The sequence below is a fragment of the Protopterus annectens genome, chromosome 1.part0 (assembly GCF_019279795.1).
Source record: "Protopterus annectens isolate FY-2018-M chromosome 1.part0, PAN1.0, whole genome shotgun sequence".
NCBI classification, from domain to species: Eukaryota; Metazoa; Chordata; order Ceratodontiformes; family Protopteridae; genus Protopterus; species Protopterus annectens.
The window spans coordinates 1,225,251,128-1,225,264,403 of record NC_056725.1 but is presented as its reverse complement, the minus strand read 5'-3'; the positions used below and the strand labels follow the sequence as shown (position 1 = coordinate 1,225,264,403).

General features: G+C 39.8%; 1 protein-coding gene across 1 annotated transcript in view; it reads right to left on the bottom strand.

Moving 5' to 3' along the window:
- WDR35 (WD repeat domain 35) overlaps window positions 1-13,276 on the bottom strand; it is a 2,872,164-nt gene that overhangs the window by 2,256,119 nt on the left and 602,769 nt on the right. The window contains exon 9 of the mRNA XM_044065775.1: window positions 12,601-12,726. Coding sequence (XP_043921710.1) covers window positions 12,601-12,726 — 126 coding nt within the window. The remainder of the gene's footprint in view (window positions 1-12,600; window positions 12,727-13,276) is intronic.

Genomic DNA, 13,276 nt, shown 5'->3' with positions numbered 1-13,276 from the left:
TGTCAATACAAATACCCTGGAACAAATAGTCAGAATATCAACTAGGGGGAATAACATTTTACTAATATGGGAGCATCTTGCACCATTCCTTGCACACCTTTAACAACTGCTAGTTTTGACCATAAAGCAGTCTCCTTCAAAATAAAATTGAAACCTTCCACCCAAGGTATCTTTAGAAATTTCTTTAAGATAAACTAACTACTCCTAAGTGATACACTGGTAAACATCAAATCCCCACTAAATGCAGTTAAACTCCACTGAATAAGCAGAAAAGTACACCACAACACTATACGGCATTTAAACAGATGCAGATGTACCCACTAAGAGCAAGTGCAGGGCAAACCCCAGAAACAAACCCACATTGAGGAACCATAATATCAACAAGCTTTATAATAAAAAGATAAGAATTTTGACCAAAGCAAAGAAGACTAATTCCCGGAAAGGTGAACCTATGTCATTGAAATAAACAACTCAGGAGCTTATTAAAATCCATCAAAGCCAAGTTTAAGGCTAGAATAACTACCCAAACTAAAGACAATCACAAGGCATTTTTTTAGTTATGTTCGTAATCTCAAAAGAATAATACAGCAATGCACTGAGTTGACTGATACATTGTTACCTACACTAAGGCTGATTACATAGCAACCCTACTGGCCAATAAGTTTAGCTGTAACTTTACTCCTATCTGTCTATATCTCAAGATCTATCTGAAACTGGCTCGCCTCCAGCTATCACAGAAGGCCAAGTTCTAAAAGTGTATCAAAAGTTAAAAATACTGCATCAAAGAGTGTTGACAATATGCCTGTATGCATCTTAAATAACATGAAACACGATTTAGCCACACTCCTAAAAACTTTAGTCTCAGCCTCCATATTGGTTTTATACCAAGCAAATGGAGAACAGCTACTGCCATTCCTCTGTATAAGGGAGGATCTTCCACAGACCTAGGCAATTACAGACCCATAAGGCGACAATTGTATGCAAAGCCATGGAAAGACATCATGGAACTAATTTATCAGAACACTGGGAACCGCCAAAATACTAGACCAGACAGTTTGGATTTGTCAGGTCACCAAAGCAATGGATAAAGGCAAAACTGGACACACCACATACCCTGACCTGGCCAAAGCTTTTGACACAATACCTAAATAAACTGGGAATAAACCCCTATGTTTCCTGCTGGATTGCCAGCTGGCTTACAGATATGATGAAGGAAATCAACACAGGGGAAATTATCTCCACAAAGAGACAAGTCACTAATGGAGTCCCCCGTGGTTCTGTGCTGGTACTGCTCCTCTTTGGCATCTACTTTTCTGCAGTAAAAGTCAAAACCAAAGGGCTCCGGCTGACTAAGTCTGTAGATGACGGCAAGCTAAGAGCAGTCACTGAATCCCCAAATGACTTATCCATCCTGAGGAAGGTTTCTCCTAAATGAATAACTGCTGCCAAAATCATAGACTGAAACTAAATGCCAGAAAATGCATTACTGTATCCTTTGGGAAGTTACTTATCCCAGGGAACTACCACATTAACAATACCTCTCTAAGAGTTAACTCAACTGTTCAGGATTTGGGAACTTATGTGGACAGTTACCTAGCTTTGAACAACATGTGTCCATTGTTGTAAGAAAGTCCTTCTATACTGCATAGCTTATAAACAAAGAGATTGTGTCTAAATCTAGAGATGTCATTGTCCCTATTTACTCATCCTTCATTAGGCCAGTCATTGAAAAATAATGCCCCCTTTGGCATATACCTGTCCAGACACATGCAACAACTGGAACACCCACAGAGGTACCTTACAAAAAGGGAACAAAACCTAAACAACATGTCCTGTCACTATACTCGGTACCCTACAGACTGCTAACAGATGACCTGTGTCTGGCATGCAAAGCATCCTCTGACCCAGTAGTGGCAGATTTACTTCACATCACCAAATCAACTTGCATCAACAATACTGAGTCTAGGGATCTAAACCTCCTCTTCAACATCAACAGAACAGTTTGGAGGGACGGTAATATCTCACAGAGGATACAGCTGCTCAACAAAAGACAGGTAGTTCCAGAAAGCAAAATAGAATGTAGAAAGATGCCAAATACTCTCACTCTGCAATCTACTTTATTAATTCTAGTTATTAGTGGGTGAATAATCCCACGCTTGGTGAATTCTGCTTCACAACGACAGGTACAGCTGACATCTAGGGAGCAAAAAGCGATGTCGCTATGAATGCTTGACCGCCACAAGCCAGTTATCCCTGTGGTAACTTTTCTGACACCTCCTGCATAAAACCTGAAGGACTGTGAAGTCCAGTTTTCATGGTTTGTATTCTTACTGAAAATCAAGATCAAGTGAGCTTTTGCCCTTCTGTTCCATGGAAGGTTTATGTCCTCCCTGAGCTCACCTTAGGACACCTGCATTACTCTTTGGCAGCTGTACTGCCCCAGTCAAGGGAAAGTACAGTTGTGTACACTTACCATAAATGTAGATGTTCGAGTGTATTCACTGTTGCAGTCATTACATTTGGGTTATCTGCTTGCAGGTAGCCCTCAGTCGGCCTGATTAACAAAGTTTTGGGTCCTGCGTCAGTTGCTGTCCCTTCTTCCATGACGTCAGGTCGTCAGGGGTATAAAACATGCAGCCGACGCCATTACATCAGTTTTTCTTGCCCCAGATGTCAGGTGCCCCCCTAATGGGAAGCAATTAAACATGAAAGCACAAAGATATACCTCCAACAAAAAAGCAAATACACCAAAAAGGCTTTTATGCATAGTAAAGGAAAGTAGAGGTATAGCCAAAAGAAGTTAGGGGGCTGGAGGGAGGGTAACCAGCGCTGCAACAGTGAATACACTCGAGCATCTACATTTATGGTAAGTGTACACAACTGTACTATGTTCTTTGTGTTTCACTGTTGCAGTCATTACATTTGGGTAGCTTCCCAAAGCTATGGTTGGGAGGACGAATTTAGATAGCATTAGGGCCAGCTATAAGGCCCTGCAAGACTGCAGTGGCAAAGCCAGCTCTGGATTTAGAGAAAACTGGCAAATTATAATGCTTGGTGAAAGTATGTACAAAACTCCAGGTAGCAGCTTCTAGAATGTCCCTGGTAGGGACGCCTCTGAGAAAGGCTGTAGAGGTAGATGCAGCCCTGGTGGAGTGAGGTCTGATTCCCTGGGAATAGGTTTTTTCATGGTGCTTATAGCAGAAATTAATACAATGGCTTATCCATTTAGAAATGGTTTGCTTTGAAATAGCCTTCCCCTCTGCCCCTGCAGCAAATGCCACCAGCAAATAAACCAAAAATAGCACAAAAACTGTTAAATCCAAAGGAAATGGCAGAGGACGAAGTAAACCAATAAACCAGCAGTGATGCAGATCAAAATAGCGTACAAAAGTATTTAATAACCGCTTTCATCTCACAACTTCATCAGAATACATTTTCCAAAGAAAAAATGGTGTCTTAAATACACACTTAATTAATCAATTAAAACAAATAATTAAAGTTTAAAATCACAGTGTTCAATTTCCAAATAGACATGACAAATTCTGTTGTTTATTGATGCATAATTTTCGATATTTTAAAAAACATTTAACATTGACAGTCTCATTCAAACCAGGAATCTTATCAGAATTTAATCTAACCTGCCATAATGTCTCTCTCTGTTCCAAATAATTTTTAAAATTACCAGCTCTGTTGTCTGATTTGCACACTTCCAAAATAGAAAAAACAATTTTTTTAAAAAATGGGCATATTATTGAATGCTTGTATAAGGAGTTATTCTCATCTTTACATGTTATACTGTATAAATGTTCTTTAATGCGGGTGCCCAGACTCCGTGTGGTCATTCCAACATAAAATGCTGGGCAAGCTGTGCACATACCTATATACACTACCCCGCTAGAGTTGCAGTTGACAAAACCCGGTACTTCAAAGGTTCTATCACTGGTTGCTACAGCAATGTTGGAACCTACTGAAATGTATCGGCAAACTCTGCAACCCTGACAACAGAACATACCTTTCTTAACTGTATTAACATTGTCGGAAATTAAATTATTGTATTCCAACATTTTTTTAATGTTGTTAGTATTCCTAAACACAAACCGTGGTTTATTACCAACTGCATGTATAATATCAAGATTACCCTGAATGACCCTCCAGTTTGTATTAAGTACAAATATAATACTTTTCATATCACCACTCATATCAAAGGAACATACTACATCAGAATTAAACTTCTCAGCATTGGGGTGATTTATCTGAACAGCACTGGTGTTATGAGAATCATTAAGGATAGCTGGATAGTGACTATGATGTTTATTAAAAATTTCATTACCACTAGCAATCAAAGAATGCTCATCATACCCTCTTTCTAAAAACATTGAAACTATAAAAAGAAATTCAAAAACTAGGTCTGCAATCTTGCTGGTCATACGACTGGCTCGAATAAATTGACCCCTTGGAATATTTTTAACCATATGTCTCGGATGATTACTTTTATGGTGTAAATATCCATCAGTGAAAGTGTGCTTCCTATATATTTTACTGTGAAACCTATCTTCATTTAAATCACACCATAAACAAATATCTAAAAAATTCACCATCAAACCAGTTAAGAAAGGTATGTTCTGTTGTCAGGGTTGCAGAGTTTGCCGATACATTTCAGTAGGTTCCAACATTGCTGTAGCAACCAGTGATAGAACCTTTGAAGTACCGGGTTTTGTCAACTGCAACTCTAGCGGGGTAGTGTATATAGGTATGTTCACAGCTTGCCCAGCATTTTATGTTGGAATGACCACACGGAGTCTGGGCACCCGCATTAAAGAACATTTATACAGTATAAAATGTAAAGATGAGAATAACGCCTTATACAAGCATTCAATAATATGCCCATTTTTTTAAAAATTAGTTTTTTCTATTTTGGAAGTGAGCAAATCAGACAACAGAGCTGGTGATTTTAAAAATTATTTGGAACAGAGAGAGACATTATGGCAGATTAGATTAAATTCTGATAAGATTCCTGGTTTGAATGAGACTGTCAATGTTAAATGTTTTTTAAAATATCGAAAATTATGCATCAATAAACAACAGAATTTGTCATGTCTATTTGGAAATTGAACACTGTGATTTTAAACTTTAATTATTTGTTTTAATTGATTAATTAAGTGTGTATTTAAGACACCACTTTTTCTTTGGAAAATGTATTCTGATGAAGTCGTGAGATGAAAGCGGTTATTAAATACTTTTGTACACTATTTTGATCTGCATCACTGCTGGTTTATTGGTTTACTTCGTCCTCTGCCATTTCCTTTAAATGCCACCAGCAGTTGTTCAGATTTCCTTTGAGGTTTGGTCCTGTCCAAGTAGAATCTAAGTTGTCTGTGCACCTTTATTCTGTGGATTGAGAAAGAAGGTTGGCAAATGAATGGACTGATTAAGAGGCACACTGGATACTACCTTGGGCATGAAGGATGGATTGGTTCTGAGGAACACCCTGTCCGCATGAAAGATGATGAAAGGCTCCACTGCCATAAGGGCCTGTAATTCAGATACCCTACTAACTGAAGTGATTGCTAAAAGGAAAGTTGTTTCCAAGAAAGAAATTTTAAGTCTGCAGTAGCAGCTGGCTTGAAAGAAGGTAGAGTGAATTTCTCCAAGACAAAATTAAGGTTCCAGGCTGGGGTTGGAGCTCTCCTGGGTGGTCTAAAATTTTTGGCCCCTCTGAAGAACTGCTTGAGCAGTGAATGAGAGAACAGGGGAGGTTCTGTGTTATAATGAGCTGAAATGGCTGATGCATGGATTTTAATGGAGGAAAAAGACAGGCCCTTGTGAAGCATCTCACTTAAGTATTGTAAAATATGAGGTAAATTGGGTGCTGCTGTGCTCATCCCTTGAGACTGGTTCCAGGCACAGAATCTTTTCCATTTTTCAGCATAAGATTTTCTAGTACTACGCCTCCTTGCCTCTAAAATTATATCCATCACAGGTTTGCTGAGGGATGGTAAAGGAGAGATTAAGTAATTAGCCAGGCTGCAAGGTTCAGGGTTGGAAGCTGAGGGTGCAGAATCTGGTTCTCCTGCTGAGGCAGGTGCTATGGAGATAACCATGACACACTGCACAGGAGGGGGTGCCAGTATTGGTGCGGCCAGTCTGGAGCAATCAAAATCATCCTTGGTTTGTCCTGTTTGATTTTTAGTAGTACTTTGGAGAGCATAGGCAGAGGGGGGAAGGCATAGACTGATAGGTTTTTCCAGCTGAAGGACAGAGAATCCACTTTCCATGCTTGTTTGTGGGGAGTCCTTGTGCAAAATTTGTCCAATTGGTAGTACTGGGGAGAGGCAAACAGGTCTATATCTGGGCTCTCCATGTTGAAAATCCTTGGTTCCAGTTTCCACTCGTGTGGGTCCATGAGGTTTCTGTTTAGTCCGTCTGCCAGTGTATTTAATTTTCCTGGCAAGAAATTAGCTTGTAGGTGCACCTGGTAGCTCAAGGCTGTGTTCCATAATGCCATGGCTAGTCTACAGAGGGGGTAAGAATGTGTACCCCCCTGCTTGCTTATATACCACATAACAGTAGTGTTGTCCGTCTTTACCATTAGTTGTCCTGGAAGAATGCGGTCCTTGAAGGCTGTCAGAGCATTCTGTACAGCTAACATTTCTTTTTGATCGATATGCAGGTGCATTTGACTTGGGTTCCATTTGCCCTGAATGCACTTCCCTGCCAGGTGTGCCCCCATGCATAGTCTGATGCATCTGTTGTTAGAATTTGGGTGGCAGGGGGTCGTGTGAAAGGAAGTCCGTTGTTTTGCTGGCAGGCCTCTGCTCACCAAAGGAACTCTAGGTGTAGGCAAGGTATGATAGGAATCATTGTTTCTAGGTCTTGAGAATGTTGACACCATAGGCTTTTTAGATACCACTGTAGTTTCCTCATATGCAGTCTTGCATATGTAATTAGAAGAATGCAGGAAGCCATGAACCCCAAGCCTTGCAGTATTTATCTTGCAGATAGCAGGGTTTTTGTGGCCACTTGTTTGAAGTAGGTTGTCAAATGAATTTGCTATTCTGGCGTGAGGTAAGCCATCTGGGAAGTTGTATTCAAGCTTGCTCCCAGGAATATAATTTGTTGACAGGGTACCAGGTGTGATTTCTTTTCATTTATGGTGCACCCCAGACAAGTTAGAACCCTTTTTACAAAGGCCAGATTATTCAAAAGTATGTCCTGGCTTTCTGCCTGAATTAGACAATCGTCCAGGTATGGGTATATTTGAATATTTATTTGCCTGCAAAATGCAATAACTGGAGCCAGGCACTTTGTGAATACCCTGGGCGCAGTAGATAAGCCAAAGGGCAGTGCAGAGAATTGATAGTGCGTGTAGCCTGCTTTGAAGCGTAGGTATCTTCTGCAAGATTCCCTGATTGGGATGTGCAGGTATGCTTTTTTTAAATCTAGTGTTGCCAACCAGGCATCTTTGCCTAGCATAGGATGTAATTGGTGAAGAGTCAGCATCTTGAATTTTGGAATCTCCAGAAAGATTTTTAGAGCAGACAGGTCCAGGATAGGACACCATGAATTGTCTTTTCTGGGTACCAGGAAAAGTCTTGAGTAGAAACCTTGTCCCTTTTCCTTTGCTGGTACCAGTTGAACAGCCCCCATGCTTAAGAGAGAAAGTACTTGTTTTTGGGCCTCTGCCCACTGATTTGGGGGTAGGTCTGGCCACCCACTTAGTGTTGGCAATGTGTGGAAGTGAAATCTGTATCCCTGGGACACTATTTAAAACCCATTTGTCCTGGGTAATGAGTTCCCAATTCTTTCCATGAAAAGCAATCTTTCCCCCTAAAGGGGCAGTCAGTTGATAAGTGCTTGGAAATTTTAAAAGGAAGTCATTGAGACAGTTTACCATAGGGGGGAGTCTTATTATTCCCAGACATGGAAGTGGAGGCCCCCACTACTTAGTTCTGTGAGTCCCCTGGGACTGAAACCTGGGGTTTTTGCTGTGTCTGGGTTTGGCTTGAGAAGACCTGGAAGAGGCTGGAAAGGACCAAGTTTTAGAGGGCCAGTGCCTACTAAATCTAGGAGGCTGAACTTGTAAAAAATCTTTAACAGTTTGTATAAATTTAGCTTTATTTTCCATCTTTTTAAGAACTTCCTCAGCCTTGTTGCCAAAGAGGCAGTCCTGATTTAAAGGAGCATCCAACAATTTAGCTTTAACATGATTAGGCAAAAATTACTTCTTAACCCAAGCATGCCTTTTGAGCACAGACCCAGTAACAGCAGCCCTGCAAGAGGTCTCTAATGAATCAAAACCACATTGCAAAGTATGTTTTCCAACTTGTTCGGCAGAACGCATTAAATCCTGTAATTCTTTATTTTCCACACAGTCAGGAATCAACATCATTTTCTGTTTAAGCAGTTCAATAACATGTTGCTGATATTTTAACATATGAAACTGGCAGTTTAAAGGCCTAATGGCCAAGGTCGCAGAAGTGTAAACCTTCTTACTCCATCTATCCAGCGCCCCGGAGTCTCTATCAGAAGAGGTAGGATTTTTAGCAGTAGAAGCCTTAATGCCCTTGGGCCCCTGTGAAATAGTCTCTGGATCTGCAATAGGATTTTTGAAAAGGAACTTGTGGGACTCAGGGACCCTGTAGTATCTGGCAGGTTTTCTGGGAGCAGGAGGCAGGGAATCAGTGGCCAAACCAGATTCTGAGAAAGCATCAACAATGTCTAGTACAGGAGGAAGAGCTAAAGGCCTATGCTGAGGTAAGAGAAGGAAACCCCTAAGCATCTTTTTTGAATCAGAAAAATCCTGGACATCTCAGTGGAAATGCTCCCTTAGAGTATGTAAGGTTTCCCCAAAAGAAAAATTCTCAGGAGGGGAAGCAGAGGGAATAGAGTCCTCTGCATCAGAATCCTCATAAGTAGGTAAGGGCAAATCCAGATCATCAGAAGAGTCAGAAAAAACAGAATCCTGATCAGAAGATTCATAATCAACTTCAGTCCTAGGCCTCTTAGAAAGGGGGGAGGGTGGCTACCCCTGATTAGAGTTATTAGATCTTCAGCCATTCTTATAATTTGCTTTTTAGGCATAGAGGTCTGAGCATGTGGCCTGGGCGTCATTTTTTTTTAGACATGGATCGAGATTTAGGCCTAAGTAATGAAGGAGGCGTCAATTTAATATGCAAGTCCATAGGCCTGAATACACCCTCAGAAGCCGGTGCCTGCACAGCGGCTCTGGACCCATCCAAGGTAGAGACATCTGCAGGTTCCATAGTTGAAGCATTTTGCGGCATACCGGACTCCGAATGGGTCTTAGTAGAGGCCTGAAAATCAGAAGTAGAGGGTATCAGGGGCTGCAAAAGTGCCTCACTGAGTACCGGCGAACTGGTGATTGGCTTAGGAGAAGCGTCATCGGCAGTTTTGGACCTCAGAGGCCTGTCTCTGTCTTTATCTTTGCGTTTTTTCGGAATCCTGGTAGTCAGATGGCTAACCGACGACATTTCTGGATAATTAAACCAAGAACCAAAATATTTAGAGGCAAAAATAGACCGACGGCAGATAGTGCACTGATTAAATAAAGCACAAAACTGACAGCAAGGTACATCGTGGTCAGGGCCTAGGCAAGGAATACAGTACAAATGAAAATCATTAGGAGGCATTTGCTTTCCACAAGTAATGCAATTATTAACTTTTACTGACATCGGTAAGGAGCAAGAAAAATTTTCCCCCAACGGGGTACTTAGCTTTAGTTGAAGACTTCAGTTCTGAAACTCGAAAACGAAAATTTCAGGAGTCGGCCAACTGCCACTTGTGAACTGCTTCTGCTTCAGGCACCCCACAGCAAGAAAGACTGATGAAATGGCATCGGCTGCATGTTTTATACCCCTCACGACCTGACGTCATGGAAGAAGGGACAGCAACCGACGCAGGACCCAAGACTTTGTTAATTAGGCTGACTGAGGGCTACCTGCAAGCAGATAACCCAAATGTAATGACTGCAACAGTGAAACACGAAGAACATCGGGCTTGGTAGAAACAGTGGGGAAAGAAGATCCTGTTGAGCTTGACTCTAGTCTAGCACTGTGAAGAGACATGAGAAGTGTAGAATAAGTGGGAGGCCTTGGCCGCCAGTGAAATACCACTACCTTTATCATTTTTTCACTTGCCCATTGAGGTGGGGGGAGTCCCACAGGGGCTCTCACTTCTGGCTCCAAGAGGCCGGGTGCAACCTGCTCTGGGGACAGTGTCAGGCGGGGAGTTTGGGACTATATCAAAAGCTCGAACAGTCAAAAGAGTGAACACACTTTAATCAAGCTTTAAAGATCGAACTTCTAAATGGCGAAAACACGGAACAGTGATTTTTTTCTTCCTAGGAAAAAATAGCTGCTCTGCAAAAAAAAAAAAAAAAAAAAAAAAAAACAAACAAATGTAAACACAATAACACCCCCTACTTAAATATACCAACTCAGAGATCGCACCACAGTGGAAGAAATGGCAAACTTCCAAAGACGGCCTAGCAATTTTTTTTCCCTGGGAAAAAAATTGCTGTTCCATGTCTTCGCTGTTTAGTGCCTTCGATGTAGCTCAATCAAGGAGCGTTCACACTCTTTTGACAGTTCAAGCTTCTGATACAGACCCGAGGAGTTTGACTGGGGTGGTACAGGGATAACTGGCTTGCAGCAGCCAAGGATTCATATCAACATCACTTTTTGATCCTTCAATGTTGGCTCCTCCTATCATTGTGAAGCAGAATTCACCAAGTGTTGGACTGTTCAGCCATTAATAACTAGAATTAATAAAGTGGATTGCGGAGTGAGATTATTTGGCATCTTTCTACATTCCATTTTGTTTTCTTGAACTACCTGTTTATTAGTTTGTCTTTTAACCTGGTATTTTGTTGCTCAGCAAAAAACTCCCCATGAAGTAAAACAAAGTTCATCTCTGCCCATATTCAAGCTGAACTTGGATCTATAGATGGGAAACAGATAATTTACCCTAGGAATGCTGTCTGCACTGCTAATGGACAGAGGCAGCTCCTAAATGCTTCACCCCATGCATGAGTCCCCTCAAATTACTTATGGTATGATCCCAGTTATTTTTATTAGGGGTAATACATAATTATCGACCATGGGATGGGTAAGGCAAATTTCTAACCAAATGGAACTGGTTGATTTGAGCACAAAAAGGTAAGTTGGCTAGGCTTAAAATGACAGGATGCAAGGGCAGCTAGCCTAGTACTCATCTATGAACCAAAGAACAAACACTAAAATGTATTCAGTAAAAATGCCATTATTTAAAAGGTCATTATGTTGCTTCAAATGACCATGACACACACAAACAACAATGAAATAAATTCAGCGTCTTAAAAGAGTAAAACCAGTTTGAAAACCTTAAAACTATTACTTTAATTTCTGCTGCCTCTTCTACAAAAGTGGTTTTAAGCTTGCAGGTACCCCAACAGCCAAAGCTCAGGACTGCATCCCAGACTGCTGAAGATTAGAATCATGACAGACATTCACCTTCAGCTATTTATTCTTCAAGTTATGATTCCTGAAGCAATTATCCTTATAATGAACATAAACTATAAAGTGTAAAAAAGAACCTCGGAGGGTCCACAATAAAGCGAAGGACAGCTAGCACCTGATGCACTGCACTTCAGATGTTTAATAAGGACATTCCCTCCACAGTATAAGACAATACAGCACATTAACGCTCCATAGAGACAGGACGTTTTCGTTTTTTTTTGGTTGCTCTACTGGATTTTTAAATAAAGAAACAATGATTTTTATGAATATTTATAAGGTATTAATTATGTATTTATATATGTTTTTACATACATATGTATTTATTATACTGCTTTTTAATTTTATTTTGAAAGTAAAGCAATTGTTTATTAATGTATTAACATATTATTAATCTTTTAACTATTAGTTTTTATCCATTTTTAAACAATATAAAGTCAAAGGTTTTTTTGAACTCAAGTACATGCATTTACCACAAGATGGTGATATTCATCAAGTTTACCATGGCCTTGTGTGCTCTTTATATTCAGCATTCATGATGATGTTTTATTTTTTAAATTATAGTAGTTTCAATGAATTAACAGGTGTGTTTTAACATTTATGGGAAGATTCTGCAGTTATACATCAAGTGTATCTTTCATTTCTTATTTGCATTTTTTATTTGTATTATTCTTGATTACTTTTACCTTGGTTTTAATGTTTTTTTTTTTAAATCAGCTTTAACTGATAGGTCTTGAATAATGTGTTTTGATTGGGCCAACCTTGATTGTCAAGCCTTTAAATGCTTGTAGTATGTTAACCAGTCCACATCTGATGAAGTTTTAAAATGAAAACGTACTGTCTCTATGGAGCGTTAATGTGCTGTATTGTTTTACACTGTGGAGGGAATAAACTTATTAAATATCTGAAGTAACCGGGTGGTGGCTAGCTGTCCTTATGCTTTATTGTGGACCCTCTGAGGTTCTTTTTTACTTTTTGTTTGGTTTCAGTGCTTTGCGGACCTTTTTTGGCTTATTTGTGGAACATAAATTATACATAACCATCTTGCGTTTAGAGACAATAAACTATACAGATATTTAGTGCTTACCTTGTAATTCGGTCTAATATTAGCAAAATATATAAAAGAATCTACAGCTAGAGCGATTCTTAAGCCACCTCCTTCCCAAGACACTGCAGCCATTTGTTTACCAGGGACCTTCAAAGTACGCAAGTGCTAAAAGAAAACAAATCATGCAGTAAAATTAGTAGTAATAAAAACATAAAATAACTATCTGGAAAAGGCTGTAGTTCTACAGCAAAAGACAGAAAAACTGAGAATATTTTTCAAAACCAGGATTTAGGTGCATGGCCTTCATTTCAAATCAAATGTTGTGCAGACAAAATGACACCACCCTAACCAAAAGCTGTATCATTTCCATAGCTTATCTACTTATAAAAGAAGCTGACTGCAGATTGTTTCATACTTCCATCATTTTTAAAGCTTAAGCAAGGCCATTTCACTTTACCAGACAAGAATAAATATTTTCCATACGTCGGGGAGAAATTCAACATAGTGGAAGATGCAAGGAGCATCATCAAGAATAACATTTCATTCTCCACAAGAAGCAATGGAGTGTTCCAGTAATGTGAAAACAGCAACAGGAAAAAATAAATCTAATGAAGCAACTAGCAAGAAACAAAAACTTACAACTTCTACAGCTTCCTCAAAAAGAAAAGAAAAATAGTCTTATTACTTTATCTACATATAATTCCTCATATAGTAT